The sequence below is a fragment of the Rhopilema esculentum genome, chromosome 21, assembly GCF_057945365.1.
Source record: "Rhopilema esculentum isolate cy_ngs chromosome 21, ASM5794536v1, whole genome shotgun sequence".
NCBI classification, from domain to species: domain Eukaryota; kingdom Metazoa; phylum Cnidaria; class Scyphozoa; order Rhizostomeae; family Rhizostomatidae; genus Rhopilema; species Rhopilema esculentum.
Genome location: NC_142835.1, coordinates 9688937 through 9708426, shown reverse-complemented (window position 1 = coordinate 9708426; position 19490 = coordinate 9688937). Strand labels below are relative to the sequence as shown.

At 35.6% G+C, this 19490-nt stretch overlaps 2 protein-coding genes across 6 annotated transcripts in view; one reads left to right on the top strand and one right to left on the bottom strand.

The window, feature by feature from the left end:
• The window catches only part of LOC135684232 (glycogen synthase kinase-3 beta), a 39870-nt gene extending 37024 nt beyond the window's left edge, over positions 1-2846 (top strand). For both annotated transcript variants that reach the window (XM_065199691.2, XM_065199690.2), the window contains exon 9: positions 284-2846. In XM_065199691.2, the coding sequence (XP_065055763.1) occupies positions 284-444 (161 nt within the window). In that variant the 3' untranslated portion in view covers positions 445-2846. The remainder of the gene's footprint in view (positions 1-283) is intronic.
• A 527-nt stretch (positions 2847-3373) lies between these two features.
• Positions 3374-18471, bottom strand: LOC135684229 (alkaline ceramidase 3). 4 transcript variants are annotated; one of them, XM_065199687.2, is made up of 13 exons: positions 18066-18471; positions 16282-16365; positions 15851-15961; positions 14353-14405; positions 12946-12998; positions 10793-10874; positions 9150-9185; positions 8745-8800; positions 8284-8328; positions 7407-7463; positions 6300-6404; positions 5413-5458; positions 3374-4896 (listed from the first exon to the last, which is right to left on the bottom strand). In XM_065199687.2, exons 2-13 carry the CDS (start codon positions 16283-16285, stop codon positions 4720-4722), a joined length of 825 nt encoding a protein of 274 aa, XP_065055759.2. In that variant the 5' UTR covers positions 16286-16365; positions 18066-18471; the 3' UTR covers positions 3374-4719. The 4 variants fall into 4 exon arrangements, with proteins under 4 accessions (XP_065055759.2, XP_088971304.1, XP_065055760.2 ...); XM_089115178.1 differs by having other exon boundaries at positions 16278-16365; positions 18066-18470; XM_065199688.2 differs by lacking the exon at positions 18066-18471 and adding an exon at positions 17130-18057.
• Positions 18472-19490: the final 1019 nt, after the last annotated feature.

The window sequence follows — 19490 nt, the reverse complement described above, 5'->3', positions numbered from 1 at the left end:
ACCTATCGATCTATTCCTTTCCACACCAAACTACCAATCGCCTCTCACGCTTATGTAATATTTTTTTATGGTCTTTTATATGCTTCCCTGTAATTATTCCTGATCCTTCTCTACCCTCATGATCTAATTATGCTTCTCCTATTTCTAATTCGCCACCTCTCCCATGTGTTTTTGCTTCCCCCAGTTTTCAGTTTTCAGGCTATAACCATTTGGTAAAAAGTATATTTTACTATTGTTGTTCTCCATACCTTGGCTAACCCTGTCCTTGACCTCTGTTTTCTAGAGCTCGCCATAAAGCCAGCACTTACACAAAAGTTAATACCGGCACACATCCGTGCGCAGAATGCCGCCAACTCCAATACAAATGCTTCTCAGTCGACGATCGACGCTTCAACCGTAGAACAGCAGTCAAGTACAAAAACTGTTACGACGCCAGCATCGTAAAGTTCTGAGTGTGCTTAGCCTATCAACACCATTGTATAGAAAGCTCTTTATGTTCTTGAGCGTAAAGATTATCGCCAAAAGCGGTGTTGAAAGAAATGGCGTGCCCTTGGCAATCGTGTTGTTTTTATCTGCCATGTGATTCTAAGAATTCTGTATTTTAAACATTCCACGTATGAATTATCTGTTTTCATTCTCTGTATTCACAAAGCCCGTTTCTGTATCTGCACGTATAGAATAAACACGTGTGTAATGACATAACCTTCCTTTATTTCCTGTGCGAAGATGCGGGTCCCCATACGTCGAAACAATGTCCAGTGCTTGTGATATAGGGCTTTACTAGGAATGTTCTTGCATTTGGATTCACACACTCAGAATCGCAATGTTTTGAATTTATAGATTCACAGAATCAAGATATTCAAATGCAATATTGCTAGTCTTTTGCACCAATTTTTACGATTGCACGATTCTTAACTAACCTTAGTAGCAGGTTTTGACGATGCGTTTTAAAAGACTACATTTTTGGAGATGTTGTCCTTGAAAACTGCGTGACAGATGCACATTTAGGTAAGTCCAGTGACAAAGAAACCTACCCAACCGTCTAGTCTCCATTTAATGTTACTCAATATTAAGATTTTACCCTTATTCCAGTACAATTATCTATCTTTTTATACTTTTACCCACTTGTATTAAAGTTATTTCCAATCATTTTCAACTGGCGTTGAACCCTCTTGGAGATTCTAAAAGCGACACCAGTCCCATGGTTTCATATAATGTTCAGTCCTAACTTCAAGAAAATTAGATCACTTTTTGATTTATAATTTGAAGAGAAATGGGTCTATACTCTTGTGTCGGTCGTTGTTCGCAGAGAAGAACAGTGACATTTGTATCGCGACGTTTTACTTACAATCAATTTTAAAGACTTTATGATTTAATTGCCAGCGAGTTATCATTTAACTTCATTTGAAGGCGAATTATTACATATGATTTTAAGTTTCTCTTAGTCCTCATTTCAGTTCCCTTAATTGGTAATACCCAAACAACTGAATTTGCAACTGATTTTGGTTCCTTTTCCTACCTATATGTTATATGGTAGCTCGCTGTTTTAATTCTCTTGTATTGAAGTAGTTAACTTTCTGTTTCACCTTAAATCTATTGCAACATCAGGCAAGGTTTACAGTTTGATGTCCCACTCCGGAATTAATCTGAACAGACAAGCTTGACTTCATTCAATCAGGCAAAATTATGTTTTTTGACTTTTATTTTTTACCCCTGACCTTTTTCATTTCAAATTGACACAGGTTTTTTGCCGTTTCAAATGTTTTATGCCCCTCCAGTCATTAATTAAAAAATGACATAAATTTTACCCCGATAAAGGAGACAATGAGCTAATGCAATCTAAAAATTACAGCCACTTTGGCATATTGTCAAAGCCCTATGTTCTTGTAGATAATGTACATAGTAATCGGTATGTGAGATTCTTGTGCAAATTTGTCAATGTTGATTCCGCTAACAGCACCCTTAGGCCATGTAAGGTTTTTTAATCTGTTCGTTCATGTGTTAATTGCGACTTGTACAGAGATAGCTCAGCTGCAATGCGGCTTTCGCCCTCTTGCTAGTCGTACGTAATACTCGTTTTGTCGTTGCTATTAAACTAATAAAATTTGCCAATAAGTCGTTTAGAACACGCTGGCTCATTTTCCGTTGTCGTGGCCGTAACAAATGCCCCCCTCCCCCTTGATATTTCGCGGGTGCCATCAAATATAGGAAGTGAATTTTCCCTCCCTTTTGAACCAGTAGATTAGTTTCCCCAGTGTGAATTTTAGCTTATGTTGTATCATGGGTGTTTAAAGCCGTGTTTGATGTAGCTTTAAAAAAGAAAACCAAATAAAACCTCTCATTGACTTAGTGACTGTTGGGCTTTCTGCCCACTAGCAAGCATAGAATTAATGTTGTCTGTTTTGCACTCCGAAGCTGAATATCCGAGTAATTTTCTGCCAATATATTAACAATCTAAAACTTAAAACACTATAATTGTTTAAAGATATCGATTGATATTTAGCGAATTCTGACAAGCAATAATTGATACCCATATGTCACGTTCTGATGTCGAGGCTTTGGGTTTCGCTTGCCCTTCGAATGCTCCATCCAGTGGTCTTAAATTCTTTTCATCAGCCATTGTATGCTCATGGGATACTTTGTTTATTAATTAAGTTAATAATCTCGTGTGTCAATAAACCTACTTATCGTCGAGTTGAATAGATTAAATGAGGAGACTGTGTTTTCATCAAAACCAGAAATTTAACCTGCTTGTAAAATGTGATGGTTTCTTGGTAAAATTCAAAATTGTAAATATTTCATCACGAAGCTAGTCTTTTGATTTTTTTCATATATTTACTTCTCAATCCAAAGTTTTTTTTCCTTGTGTCTCCTTTCTTTGTGTTTTGTAAATATTCACTAGCTTAAGGTTTTTCAACTTTGTTGATCCACGGCACAATTTTAATTGAAAAAATATCAAGGCACACCACACAGAAAATTTGACGATGTTTATTAAGTAGCGGATAATTATTGTGGTAAAGCATTGAGCCTACCTTATGGTTGAGGTTAGACAACCTTAAATTTCGATGAGGTATTTAACAATCAGTGCCTGAAAAACCTTTCATTCAATCAAGAGGGGGAGGGGAAGGGAAGGGGGGAAGGAGAGGGGTGGGGAGGGGTTGGTTTACGTTATCACTTATCTGTTGAGACTATGATTTTCAAGACACCAATTCACATACCTTGTTATTACAAGATCAGTTGTTACGAAACCACAAGCGCCACCAAACAAGGAAAATGACGTACAGAATGAGAAAATTGAAATGCAGCTGAAGAAGATTGTAGCTGTCTGGAGACACTTGGCGGACAAGCTTGGGAAAGAGAAGATAAGAGCCAGTAACGAGTAACCGCGTTATAATCTTTATATGCTGCTGTTTCAAACATGAATTGACAAAGCATTGTTTAAAATAAGGTTGTAGAAACTCGTAGAGAAATACAATGCAAACGGCTTCAACTTGACAAATTAGTTATCTATAGTTAACGATCAATGGTTGTCTACCGTGTTACCCCAAAGCGTGCACATCCGCGAAGTTTCTATCGCTCTGAATGAGTAAGATGCATAAAATACTGTGTTTAAAAGCTGGGTTAAATTAAAGGGCATGTGTCGTGAACCTGATTGGCTAACGCAATACAATTATCTGTTCTGTTTGGCACGAGATCGAGGTAGAATTTTCACGGCAGCAAAAATTCATGAATCAAAAAATAAAAAGACACGAAACAATTGAATTCCAATCTAAATGTTTTTGTTGTATTAAGTCGCATTTACACGAGCAAGTTTTCCTTAACAATTTTTCTTTGAGAAGTTAATTTTGCTCGTGTAGATTGGGGTGTATTGAGGAAAATTGACAATATTTTACTCAATTCCAGATCTTTCTTTTCTCACAATTGCTTGTTCTTGGCCGATCAAGAAACGTCAATGCTTTTAGATACTCTGCAAAGCCGTGAAAGCCTTGGGAATACAAAGGCAGAAAGTTGTAAAGTTGCAACATCAAGAAGAATGAGTATGCGCAGTATGAGGATGTGTATTGGGTATACAGATGTTAAAGGAAGAAATTCCAGGGATTTCCCAACCACGAATAAAAGTATCTTCTTCGTTAAAGGAGCTATTTTTTGCAAGAAAATTTGACGATTGTCAGAGCAAATAGATATTGTGAGCGAGACTTCTTTCTACACGAGCAATTAAAAATTGTCAAGTAAAAAAATGTCAAACAAAACTAATCTAAAAGCTAATCTACAAGGGCAAGCAAACTTGCAAAGGAAAATTACCAAGAAAAAAATTGCTCGTGTAGATGCGGCTTTAGCCAGCTGTTACCGCGTTACATGCCCTTTAACGTACATTACTATATTCAAAATCTATGACACATTACATTAAAAGCAGAGTACCAAATTTCATATGCACCAAACATCGTTAGCCGGCCACCACTTAGGCTAAGTGTCTAAGCATGAATGAGAATATGTGCTTATGCGTTTGCAATCTTATTAACTTATTTACCTTGGCGAGGCTCAACAAGATGAACTCCAGAGACAGTATAAGCTAATAAGTGTTAGGTGCGAGAACTTGTTCAACGAATAGCAGCAAATAAGCATTAGGCTGTTAGCTGTTAAAATCCATGCAGCAAGTTACCCAAGTATCGTGTGTAAGTAACATTTCAAACTTTCAATTGATACTCTCATATTCCAGTGTTATTTCATTCTTGTGAATGTCACGCCATTCAGGAGCTTTCCATTAGCGTAAATTGTTTTGCTTGTGTTGATTTTGTCGTTGGTGTTGTTGTTGTTGTTGTTGTCGTTCTTGTGAATAGCCGTGCCACTTCGTACTACATCGTTCTTTTCGATGATCGGCAGAAAATGGTAATATATCTAAAATGATAGATAAAGTAAGGTCAATATTAACTATTTCTAGTTCATTAAAATACTAACTACAACCTCAAGCAAATATGAATACAAGCGGACAAGAATATTCGAAAGGTATGCTACAAATTATGGTCCTTCCATTAGCCAACTAAGAAAACTTTATGCGACAAATTTAAAGATAAATCGATATTGTTTTCAAAATCGCTATTAGTGGCAAGTTAGATGTCCGCTCAGCAATTGATTATATTAGCTAGTGAGTGCCTAACATGTACCAAAATAACGAATGTGATTTTTCATACTGAAACCTACAAACTTTCTTGATATTTGTAACTTTTGGTCTATCAAGAGAAATAGGTTTATCAAGAGAACTGAGCCTTCTAAACCCCCTCGATCAAAATGACACTCGCCAGGTTTAAAAAAACTCGTTTTCCCAAGATCTTTAGAAACAAAATGAAAAATCTGCAATAAAAATGAAAAAATCTCCAAAGATACTGAAACTGTCTTGAATATGCCTTGACGTACCTTTAATAGAGGTTGGTGACCAAGACACTTCAATCTGAGATGAGAGCTGTAGAGAGAGCCACAAAATTACTTCTTTTCAAAATCCTTTTTCATTGGTCATGATTCACAGCTAAGAAATATTTCACTAACAGAACTACGCAATCAGAAAAGAGCACAGTGGGTACTGGGTCGGCAAGTTGTTTTCAAAAGAAAATTTTTAGATTCAATCCAAAAAGGAAATTCAGGCTTAGACTGCCAATAAGCTTAGATATGTTGTACAAGAAGATTCTTCTCAGAGTCAAAAAATACAATTTTTCTCTATAGTCCATTCTATATTTAGAGTAAATTCGGCTTTACAATAGGTTGCAGGTCTTTGTCACTGGGTAACCGCCCTGGAGGATTCCCACCTCCCAGAGTAAAGTAGGCACATTTTGGATCAAAGTTACCTTTGTAGTTCCAAGTGTAGAAAGATGCTCTTTGTAGAGAGCTGCCCAATACTTTTCGGTCTTGAATAGATACCCCCTCTATTGTTCAGAAAAGTTTTACGACCCCCCGCTCATATCAAGAACCCCCGCTTATTACTTTATTATTTTCCTTCCATTAAAACAGGGTAAGAAATCACTTACATTACTTGAACAGTTGTGTTTGGCAAACCCCGTTATAACTGCGTTGTCTCGTCTGCATGATGTTTACAATCTTATTTATTGTTGCTCTTATAAATTGAAAAAATGTCCCCCTTCCCGGTGATTCCATCCCCCGCCTATTACATCAAAGTGAGTTTTCCAACCGCCCATCCCCCGACTATTCGGGACCGAAGAGTATTTGGTTTCGAAGAATAAGGAAACAACCCTCTTCTAAAGGCAAATCCACATAAAATATCAAGTAAATTCAATGCAGGCTGGTTTTACCTGTAAAGTACAGAAATATAAGTGCCCCCTCCAGCAAGGGTGTGCCACCAAGCATGTAACTGTGTCACTGGCTTCACAAATTCTGGCAACAATGCTCTTGCCGTCCTACAATGAAAATCCCCAATTGACCATTTTTTATCTGCTCGGAGCAAAATACACAGTAGAACTTCTAGTAAATAACAACACGACAAAAAATGGACAAACCTGGTATTTCACAAGAAAGAAATGCAAATATTTAGTCACGAAACAACTCTAGTTTTCTTTCACAACTCCAGCCTGAGGTAAGGCCAATAAATCGCACAGTGTTTAAATTAATTAGATAATGTGGACTTTTTAAAGCTCAGTAGCAAAAAATTCAGGGAAATCCGTTTTAAATTATTCATACACAAAGCTTTTGTCGATTAAATGCTGGTTTTACAATCGGAAGTGTTAAAATCTTTATTACCAAATGATATCATCCAATTAAATCCAGTATTTGAAACTAAATTGCAATAAATAATGAATAAACACATGTTTTTGATAAGGAAAAATTTTCCCAAAATATAGTCCTCTTTAACTGGAAATTGAGAGGCATTCACAGAAGGGATCGAACTTTACATCCTCAAGCAAATCTTTGCCAAAGGACAAACACCGGAAAATTTCTAAATGCTTTCAGTTCCGGAGAGGGGGGGGGGGGCAGATAAATCTACAATCCCTACAAAAGGAAATGCTCAATATGGATGGGGCTAATGAAGTTTGTAAATATTTGTCTGATTAAGAGCATCAAAATATTTTTCTACTTGGCAAAAGGTTGTGTGATCGCAAAAACAACATTGAAACCCTTTTTCCGACCACCTTATAAAAGGACTTTAGAAATAGCAAGTAATTATAATTTGTGGTTCCACCGATAAATGATATAGCAAAAAACGTTTAATTCTAAGTTACGTAGTAAATCCAAACAAATTCTGGAAGGGCAAAGACGGTCTCTCAAATCAAAACTTAGACTTTAAAAATCAGTGATATTCTAGCTTGGTATCTTGTTTTAGTATGTTAAGCGAAGAAAAGCTCAAAAACACGTATGCAAAAGCAGTAAAATCAAGTAGACCAGAAAACAAGAGATTTGGATACCTAATTTGCGGACAGAAGTTGTTGTCGATATTCCAAAGAATGAATCCAAAACCATAGCTGAAAATATTGTATAGGTTTATGAAGAGACAACATTCGTTTCAAAACGCAGCCTAAATTATGCAAGTGTTGTGGTATTGTCAATACATTTTTTACAAACATAATCCTGTTCTATGAAATGTAGAGCAAAATCTGTACATTCTTCAAATACTGTAGATAGACAGAGCTGTGCTTAAAAGAAAAGGTTTAACAACAATCAATAAAGCAAAAATCAAGCTTTCAAAATATGCCCGCGAGCACCAAATTAGTTGAGGCGCTTTAATCTAACATCTTCTTATACAATACATTGGCAAGACTACATCTATAATTAAAGGCTGTAGTCAATTGATTTTCTATTAAGGGTAGAACAACAGGGGGACTGGGATGACATAACTGCAGAATAGAATCTCTATTCTGTGACATACCCACACTTTGTCAGGGTTGTTTTCTGATAGTCAAAAAGGAATGGCATAAATATTTGGATTTGTCACACCATGAATGCTAAATAACAGTTTTTAGAAAATTAATCACCATACTACAATTTTCCATACAAGAATCAGAAACTGGAAAATAAATTGAAAATAAACTGGAATAGGCATGTTATGATACAAATTGACTTTCCTGGTCGCTTTAATATTCACGATACCGTTCTTGCGGAATACAAATATACGACGAATAACATGAAACATGCTTTTCTTGCCTTATAAAATCTAATTGTGAATGTTATTGACATTGATACCCTCCAAAAAATTTTTCTGTTAGCTTGACAAATGTATTAACAACAACAAATCAAGCCAAAGTAATTCAAAACAAGAATTTTAAGCGACTGGTGTAGGCTTACCTCAAAGTTGACAGCAAGACCAATGGAACAGATCCATTGTATCTTCTGAAAGAACAAAATTTTTTTACAATTTTTTACTATACTTTCTTTTTACTGCATTTTGCGTTTAATATTTGTTTAGTTTCTATTTCATGGTAGGGACAGACAGCATTCACCCTTTCGCTTTCTTGTTCCTTTTTCGATGGTCCAGCATCTGCTGACATGTATCATCTTTTATCTATTGTACTTATTCCTCTTTTCTCACCTCATGCTGGGCCTAGAAACTTAACTTGTGTCGTTTAATTAGCTATTATTATCCTTGCTTGCAAAATGTGTTACCTTTTGTTGCATTCCTTATTTTACGCTCCGAATGTAAATGAAGGTTATGACTATGTTCTGAAGAAGCATATCGAGAAACGTTAATCCAAAAGTACTATCACTACGCCATACTACGTACATATACAAATGCCAAATGAACTTACTTGCAATTATAAAAGGTTAGGCCAAACAGCGATCCAGCTAATATGCCATATGACCACTAGGATAAATTGACGACTGAATATGAAACGTAGAGAAAAAAGCGATGATAGGCATTTTAAATCTTTGCTAAGGGATTTCAATTCGTTGCCTGATTCCTACTCGCTTATCTTCAGTCCCGGTGGGTACAGTTGCAGGCATGAGTCATTACTTGCTTGCCAGATAACCGATAACTTGTGTCTATTGCTTACACTAATTTGTTACACAAATTATCAATAGGACAATGCAATGATAAACTTGATCAGAAAATCCAGATAAAAATTTATAAGCGAATTTGAAGGAAGAATTTACAAGAAGTTAAAATATGATAGTGACTAATTATAATATAACCAAATATAATAATGACTTACTTGGAAAAATAAAGGGTTCTGTACTATAACATACATCTGAAAAGAAAAGAAAATACAGGTTTTTTTCTAAGAAAATAGACCATAAAACACAGCGAAATTAAAGTAATACAAACAATACTTTTATAAGTAAAAACATATCACGCCTTTATGCATAAAATCTTTTAAATATAAAGAAAAGGTATAGATAGTCTAAAATAAGTTACCAGGGACGGTAAGAATAGCCCAATATCAAGTTCCAGCTTATCGTATATCTTTTCTCTTTTTGTTTTGGTGCTATTTACTTTTAAAAATAGGCTTTCAATAGGATAACACATATTGTGTCAAGGTTTACAAATGAACTGCAAACATTTCTGAAACACCAAATAGATCGATTTGTGTCACCTTTATTTATCAATGAAATGCAAGATTTATTAATTCCATCATTGTACTGTGCTGCAATACATATTTCAGAGACGACAATGATGAGTTTTATCAAGAAATTTACCACCTTCACGAAATAGAAATTTGGTGGAAAATTATCAAAGGTTGGTAGGTTTGATTGCAGTGACAGCATGAACAATGGCCTCTTGATTGGCCTTTTAACGACAGTTGTTTGAATGCAAGTTATTATAAGTATCAGACAATTTTGGTGTCGGATAAACGCTGAAAGGAGCAAGTGTGCCCCAGTGGTCAAATCTACAAAAAAGGCCAAAGACACGATTGCCTCTAATAACAATGCATGGTAGCAGCTGTTGGTAGCAGCACCTGATAAGATAATAATAATATAAGCATTTTTATAGCGCCATATATCCCAGGGCCTACAGATGCATAAAATACGTACAACGACCTATAAAGCCAATCTCCACTGACGCTTTTCTGCAGTGTTCGTTTGAAAAATTCGCGACTGCAAATGCGCAGAAAGAAAAATCTCGAGAGAAAAGCGTTCGCGTATCGAAAAATTCGCTTGACGAATAGTTGATCGAGTTTCTACTTTTCGTCGAGCTAAATTATTCGAGGTAAACATAGGACAATAGAATTGCATGATTTTCATTATAGGCCTTTGCAAGATGGCATTCTTACAGCAACCGGAATTTAGTGGCAGTGAAACTGACTTGCAGTTACGTACTGATATCTGTCTTTATGCAAATTGCACGCCCAATCTTTACGTGCTTGTTTTCCTTCCTTGTTTACCTTCCATTTGCGTGATGTTATTTCCAATGTAAATATAACTGAACTTCTTTTTACTCATAAACAAAAATCGTAAAAGGCAGTCCTGAGCCAATCTTTGTCCTAAGAATCTCGCGCGCACTGAAATTTGATCGAAATCAGTGGAGGTTGGAATGAGCATAAATTTGTACGAACGCTTCAGCGAATGCTACAAAATAAGCGTCAGTGGAGATTCGGCTAAACTAGATTGAAAAGGCACACTTTTGAGTGATTATACAAAATCTGTTCGATAGAAGATCCAAATACATGTGATTAATCAGTTCCAGTGTAAATGAACGACCTAACTGTAGTTTGGGCAAAGATTTACTTTGATCCAAGCAACTCCTATTGAAGCCTTTTTATGAGAGTGCATAACTATATTATTGGCACAGAGATCTGCTGAAAATATACAATTTTGTGCAAGACAAAAACGTGGAATTATTCTGCAATTTACTTACAATTGTTGTGAAAACACTGATGACGAATAAGAAGAACGTCAGCTCTGTGTTCATTTTATTTTCTTTGCTTTTAATCTCAAGCCTTAAAATCATAAAAACAAACAATGCTTAAAAAAGGAAATAGCAAAGTCAAGGTTGTGCAAAATAGATAAAAGTAATCATCCGGGTAACTCCGTGCGTTGAAAACGCTTCAAGGCTAGAACTGAGAAATTCATTTTTCTCAATAAAGACAAAAACAGGACTGGAGGTACCTTGAAAAACATTCACAAAATGGTAACAGAAATTTTGATCAATCTGAAGAAAACTTACTATTCTTTGAATATGATTAACACCTAGATAGGCGATGGCTTTCACAAAGAACATAATTTCCATTGAGATAAAGATAACAAAACAAAAATAAAGATAACAATATGTATTTATTATTCTATCTCTACGATAATATCTAATCAGACGATCTGTGATATGAATTACCATCAGCCGAAACAGATGAGTACAGACAAACATTTTTTTAGCGTGAAGTCCATGAAGACACTGATAATTGCATAATTCCCAATACTTCTAAGGAAAAACTCTTTGAGTTGGCTCAAAATACCAGTTACCGAAAACACTCTTTTGAGTGCTCAAGGTGAGATTCTTTTCTGCTAGTATGCTTATTTCCATAACAACAAATCAATAAATTAATATGCAATATTACTTTAAAGCAAAAATCACTGTTCCATACATTAAAAGCAGAAAAAATTCGTATTTGTTTGTTTTAGAAATATAGCGAAAAGATCTTCACGTGTTCTTCTTTGTTGTGATAATCAATATTTCATTAGGTTTCTTAATCTACAGCACAAGGTCCCATGTAGTATCCTTCAAAGGTACATTTCTATAAGGCAGCCTTTCCACTAGCCCGGGTTAAAAAACAAAACCGGGTTAAAAGTTATCCGTTTTTAAAGTGAGTCAATGGAAACGGCATTTTTCTTCGACCCGTTTTTATTCCGTTTTCGATCGTTCCCACTAAGCCGGGTTAAAATGTATTCAGGGTGAAATACTCGAAAACGTACGCGGAGTTGTGAGAGAAATCAGTATTTGCATCAATAATCCTTCAATTTCCATCGTTGTAGGCCAATAGAAGCAACATCGAAATCGAGGATTTTGTTTTTGATATTTGGTGGTTGCAAGTGGGTCAGAAATTATCCGGGTTTCGGCGTTTCCATTAACTCGCAGATGGGTCAAAAGATACCCGGGTAAAAACTGACCCACTTTGAGACCCGTTTTCAAACTTACCCGTTTTTCAAGTGGGTTAGTGGGAACGCGACGCAGAAACGGATAACTTTTAACCCGTTTTTATTTTAACCCGGGCTAGTGGAAAGGCTGCCTAAGTTTGAGTTAAGTTTGTTATTCAGACTATACAAACTTAAGGCCAATACCGTAAGTCCCCGAAGTAGCCCCCTTGGGGCTTATTAATTAGGGAGCTTTAAAAAGAGGGCATATTCGAGAGGAAGGGGGACTTATGAAAAACATCTTCAAAGTTTGCATACAAAGCTTTGTAGCTTTTTACATCATTTTCAAGCAGGTTTCATTTGAAATTTTACTTTTTTTCTACAATGAAAAACCAAAGTATTAATGAAAGCACAACAATTTTTTTCAAATTCAAAATATTGAGATGTTCATTGCCTTCAGCGGTCTTTTCGTCAATTTCTCGTTCATTTACAGGGTGGTGGCCAATATTAGGAAAGGGGGGGGGGCGTTTTCAATACGAGAATTTGCAGTATCTGAGGAGAATTACAGCTAGGTGTCCTTTTTGATCTAATAATCAAGATTTAAACTGCAAAGTTCGTCTGATTTTGAACTTCCTTTCTCCTTTCATACATTGAAAAAACAAAAAAAGCATACAGAGAACTGAGGCACTTTAAAAGCGTTTTATAACCTATTTTGTAACTATTTAAGGTAGCTTTGTCAGTAGTGCGTCAGTATTTGTCTTAGGCAAGGGGCAATTCACTCTTGCAAATAGCGTACGAGACTTTCCCTAAAACAAAAGGATTTCCAGGGATTTTCAGATACAACAAAACGATTTTCACAAAAGGTGTACGAGGATTTCTTGGAGTGATTTGTCCCTCGGTCTTAGGGATAGAATTTACTTTGAATGAATGAATATTTACACTTACATTCCATAGAGCAGAATACACGTCCCGTAAATCATAGGAAGTTCATCCATAAGCTAGAAGAAACACGTGGAATTAAACACCATGAAAGACGGAGCATGCGATGCCATTCTATTGCAAAGGCGAAAGAACAATAGCAAAGCACAATAGCAAGAACAATATCAAGGGCAAAAGGGGCAAAGAAAATAATATCGTAGATCAAAAGAATATTTTGGAAGACGTCCCACAAAGTACGGATAAATTCTTGCTAACATGTGGTCATTATCAGGGCCAAAAAGCAACAGCTGAAATGCCGAACATCAAGAAAATCATAGCAAAATTTTCACAAATTTGCGATAAAATGCACCATTTTTCTTGAAACCCAGTTAATAAATAAAATCGGGTTTCGATGGATACATTGCTATCAGACTTTTAAGACAGAAAATATTAAAAACTCCTTAGTGCTCATCTTGTTCTACATTTAGCTTGAGAATCTGAAGATCACAGTAGTGTCTTGTTACATACTTTGACTAGATGGATCTTTAGAGAAATTTCTCCTCAAGCACACATCTTAAATAGGCCCTGTTCTGCAGCTTTCTGTGCCAAAAGATATCGTTTTTTTTACTTCACACTACAAAGTTGTGAAGTTTTCATGCTGGTATCATATTTTGTACGATTGTTGTGCCTTCAGACCAGACAATATCGATAATTCCATCTGTGTTGATAGCTTTAACACTGAAGATTTGCTTTTTTGGCCAAAAACGTCAGTGGAGGGTCATGGTTCTGCATCTATGATCGAAATTATCTCGAGACGTGCTATGCAGCACTCCATGCCCTCTTCCCAAAGTACTTCTTTCAACCGCAAATAAAGCAAGATGGATAAGGGAAAGATTTGTCGCGTCAAATTTGCAGAGATGGCTCAACACTGTATCTAGGACAGGGAGCATTTTGTAAAAAGTATTGAAACTAAATAAAATTCTTGCAAAAACATTAGCAGAATCTCATTATCGTCTTACTGGCCACAAGTGGATAATACGTTTAAGTTTATTCTGAAGAAGGGAAACGGATTGAAAACAAAAAGATTAGCCAACAGGGTTCAGCATGGGTATGAGTCATCTTTGTCTTCATTTCAGGCTTGAATTTTAAGACATCTTCACGTTCTTATACGAAATGACGCTGTTCGCAAGAAGCGTGAAACAGGAATTTTCCTTTTGGGTGTTAACTCCGTTATGCCTTAAAGACTTTATGAAAATTAATAGCAATAATTATTCCTTTGAATAGAAAATTTAATTGTTTACTATTGTTTGATAATACCGTAAATACCAACATGTTGGATATAAAATGCACCTAGTCAGTTCTCCGTTCTAGTGATTCTTTTGACCTATAAACGTTAGACACAATTTGTGATTGACAAAATAGCGAGGTCCTTACCTGCATTTTATAAATCAATGTACAATGAAAACCCAAAGATCCAATCCCAACAACTGTGAAAAATCAAACTACAACATAGTCACCATGAAACAGTTATATGATAGCACAGCAAATTAAAAAAACATGCCTTTGGCCAAATTGAATATTTTCATTCATAATTTCCAACATGTTATTTGCAATAGTTTAAGGCTAATTTTACAAAATTTGCAAACCATCACCTAGGTCAAGGATGTCAAACCAGGCTGGGGCAATAGCTGGAATAAAATTCGGGAATTAAAGTTTCCTGAGGTTTTACCGTGTAAAGTCAACTCTACTTAACGTCACACTGCTTAAAGTTGTACTGCTGTCTATAGTTGCTAGGAAATTGAGGCTGAATTTTGTAAAACCGTTCAATCAAGCTCTATTTACATTTATACTCCGCTTACTGTCCTATCTTATGAAAGCAACATTTGAGTTTATTTTAACCTTATAAAAGCAGCATTTGAGTCTACCATACTAAAGAGTGTGGTGGCACAAACAAGATGCTAAAAAGTATTATTTCTCTTTGAAGACAAAATTTTCTTGGAGAATAATATGACTTGATATTATTGTCAAGTGACACTGTCCAGCTCATGAAACACAGAAATTACATTATGCTATTGGGTAATTCAAGAAATGAGAATAAGAAAATGTAAAAGAGGGTCTTGAAGAGACAGAAAGATTGATAAAAGTTGTGAATCACACAGTGTCTTTTGAATCTACGCAAAAGGTGTGAGGTTGTCTTCACAGTGTCCTGAAATTGCCTTTTGAAATATCTAATAAAGCAAATAAACCAAACATCGAAGAAGAGAATTTCCCATTGTCAAGAGTTTCTGCAATCTTGGGGTATCATTTAACACCCCCCCCCCTCCAAAAAGGGAGAAAATTATGGTCTATAATAAACTGTTATTCTTAGCAATATTCAAGCTGACATGAAACCAGAGCTTGATTTTATGGTGATTAAGGTGATGACAAACAAAGTTGATAAGAAGTAATTTAGCAAATATAATATAAACTGAAAAGTTCTTGTTCTCATTAAAGTACACTCATGAAAATGTATAAAATTATATATACATATGATCAAATTTTTTGCTTTGGACCCCTTAGAATAACTTATTATGTGCAATTAGCCCAGTGGCCTAGTAATTCAAAATATTAACCTTTAAAATATTTCAACAAAATTTGCTCCATTCCTCAATATGTTTTCAGTAAAATTGAGATTGAAACATCTTAAAAAAGCAGTACTGTTGGAAATGAATCATTGAAGGGCACCATTGCTTGAAAACAATTGGAATAAAAGGGGTTGTTCATTGGAAGCAATTGCTTTTACAATTTCCGGATGTACACAAGACCACTAAGTAAAATATGACCTCGTATACACTGATATCAGTTTTGTTTTAAAATAATATCTCCTCCTGTGGATGACCTTCTGGAAATCAATAAGTAGTCATAGAGCTTAAAAATGTTACAATAAACTCACATCCAACTGACAAATATGAAGCTATGATACGAAATTCCATTTTCTTTCTCCATGATAAATGTGCAGCAAGCAATGGTGGGATTATCATAATCCAGTTGCTAATTGTGTTCCCTAGGTACAAAAAGAAGAAATGCATGAAAACTGCTGGAAACAGGTATGTGATCGAAGATATTTCTAAATTATACTTCACATAGATTTGATGAATTCAAAACATTGCCAAAATGCTGACAGGTCAACTTGACCTTGGCAGTGTTGGTAAGAACAAATAAACTTCTGTGTTTTTGCTTCCACAGTTGCTGTACTACTGGGCATTGAGTTAGCTACCTACCTGTCACATTACAAACAGGGATGAAGAACCAATGACTGTGGGGCAGGGGGCAGGGGTGTTTGGCCTCAAAGAGAATGAACGGATATAAAACTGGCACACCTACACATCTATAGGCAGCCAATCTCCATAAAGTCCTCTTCTGCCACCAGACATACCATACAATTATGTCTTTGGGTTCAGCTCATTGCTAATTCGAAACAGATAAAATCATTTTTAGAACACTGGGATATATGTCTGTGGGTTTTCTTTAAGATTCAATAATTGTGTAATTCAATAATAAAATGTGTTTAAAGCCACACAATGTAAGTTTATCCCCAACCCCTAAATCACTAGGTGTGATAGGTTGTAAGCATGGTGTGATAGAGAAAGACAACAACCTTATTCTACTGATTCGAATCATAATCCTCTACTTTATCTGTAATTTACTGATTAATATCAAATGGTTTATTACCATGATTAAAAAAAGAATAAATTAACAACTTTTAATAAAGAATAGAACAATAACTTCTCGTAAGAAAAATTTACAATATCTTGCGATAGAAATTTACAAAACATTTAACGGATTGAATCCACCTTTTATGGATGAAATATTTTCCATAAATGAATACCCATTTTGCTTAAGAAACTCCCAATTTAAAACAGTGGAGCCACATATATGGATTTAATACCGTATCATACAGATGTAGCCAAATATGGAACTCAGTTTCAAATGAGATAAAGTACTCCCCTACTTTACAAAAAATCTCAGAATTTACATTGTTTAATTGTACTTGTAATCTTTGCAAGGAATATGTTAGCAACATCGGTTACATTTGATTTACATTATATTTAGCGTTGATAATTTAAATTAGTTGGCTTTAATATGCATAGCTAGAAATTGTACCAACTTTAAATAAAAAAATAAAAAAAAGAGAGAAAAAATTGACAAGTCACATGATCATTTCAAAATACGTGATTGGTCCTGTTACAGTGGGTGGGCACCCCCTGTCAATACCAAATGTAGCATGTTTCTGCTTCTGGCTATCGTTTTTAATTGATCCCTGGTTGCTTTTACTATGCGTACATCCCTTATTATTTCCATAGCAATGCATCCCTGGTTGCAGATAAATCCTACGTTTTTGTTTTTACTGTCCTAACTGATGCAAGAATGTCACGCTTTGTCTTTGAATAAAAACGTGTTCAATGTTCTGAACAATATGAACTGATTGCGTGAATAAACACCACAATACATAGATTTTTTGTGTGTGAATATCAACAAAGAATAAATCACTGCACTGTGACCATTTGCTACCAACAGAAAGTAAGATCGTTCGCATCTATTTGTTTTCATATGACTTTGAGCTGAGGAATTTTAGCAAGTGCTTTTGGACATAATTTTGAGATGATTTTTCTAGTCGGTGTAAACTCTTCTAATTCTAACGCTTAACTCGGTTCTTCCAAACTTCCCTTTACAACGACCACAAAATACCGATCAAGCATCGAATGCCGCGATGCGCATAGATAGTGAAACTATTTTTGGCTTAAAATCTTCGGCTGTTGGTAAAAAATCTTATTTCATTAAATGTTTTCTGAATCCACAACAATGGAAGAGTTTAGTCAATCATTGAAATATCTAAACACTGCCTAAGCTACAGCTAAGAAATAATACCCGACGCCCAAGTAACGAAATGAATGTAAACAAAAATACACGTACATATTGCGCTGACTCGAGTAATTCCACTTCCGTTTTTAACTCATTCATATTCAGCTGAAATTTAAGACAAATCGAAAAAACCGCCAAAATATGAAAACCATATGGCCTCCATGTAATCTGATCGGGTTCAGTTTTTACTGGAAATTTATGATGCAAATAAAGAAAACAAATCAACAAAATGAATTTGAACTCACAGAACTCGGCAACAAACTGTGTAACGATATAATTCTCTTCACACCAGTCTAAAGTAGCAGTTGGTTTGCCCCAAATGCCATAGTTTACAGGAGCCATGATTACAGAGCGATATATCGTGCAAACGTTTGCCTGGAACAGGTATCGAGGAATAACAACAAATGCGTTCTCAGCAACAATACGCCCCCTGCCAAATCACCAGACAGTTGAAATTCCTTTATTCAATTCATTGAATTGCTGGTTAACCAAATTTCATCGTAAAAGAATAGAAGCCTCTTTATATTGTAATAAGGTAAACTCCTTGGAACAATTAAATTGAATTCAAATTTCAAATTCATCTCAAAACTTCCTAGTCCTGTTTGGATGGACTTCCAAAATTTCTTTAGCTCAAGGCAAGGGTCATCGCTAAAGCACCATCGCAGGGGGATGCTTCTCACATTGAATGGTAGTGGGCGTAGCATGGGTGCGAAAAAGCGAAAAATGTTTTCACAAAAATTAAAATTTTGTCTTCTAGGTTAGCCTTCGTGCAGACTCTGCTAATAGAGAGAATAGCGGAATTTTCGAATTTTCGAAAAAAGACACTTGATTTTGTATCGAGAATGGTTTATTTCTACTATACCGCAAATCCTCGAATTGGCCCCCTCAAATAAGCCCCACCCTAGAACTACAAATTGTCAATAAGCCCCCACCCCTCGAATAAGCCCCTACTGCTACCGTTTATTCTCGAATTGGACCCCTAAATTTGACGGTTTTTGTCATCTGAGGTTGCCTATGGCGTTTTATTGAATTACCACGACAAATTCGTACTTTTAAAGAAATTCCTACTAGAATAAACAAGGTTTTAATAATGTCTTCTTATTGTCTACAATAATTTTACCCCCCCCCCCCCTTCGTATAAATCCCCCTCGAATAAGCCCCGTCCAGAAATATCAAAGATAAATAAGCCCCAAGGGGGCTAATTGGAGGATTTGCGGTACTGATTTCAAAGTTATATCAAAGTCAAACACAAAATAAAAGGTTGGCGAGGTTACCCGATATGATTTCAGGGAAGCGGGAATCGTCATCGACTGATACAAAGAGCGGTATTTTATGACTTTTTACTGCGAGTAATTTCGATAGCTTAAATAATTTGATTACGGGGTATTCTATGTCAATTTTGCTGTTTATGATATTCAGTTGTTTACGTAAAATTAATGTAGTTAGATTTGTATACTTCTTCCTACCATAGGAGGAGTTTATTTCTATTATCCCTTTCTTGTCATTGAGTCTGTGACGTCGTTTCTGCTATAATTTCAGTGTTCAATGGTCACAACTCGATTGATATTCGACAAAAGCAGTGGCGTAACGTGACTTTCTCAACTAAACCTTATTTTAGAATTTTGAATTTTAACCATAAAAGATCACCATGTGTTATAAACTTTAAACCG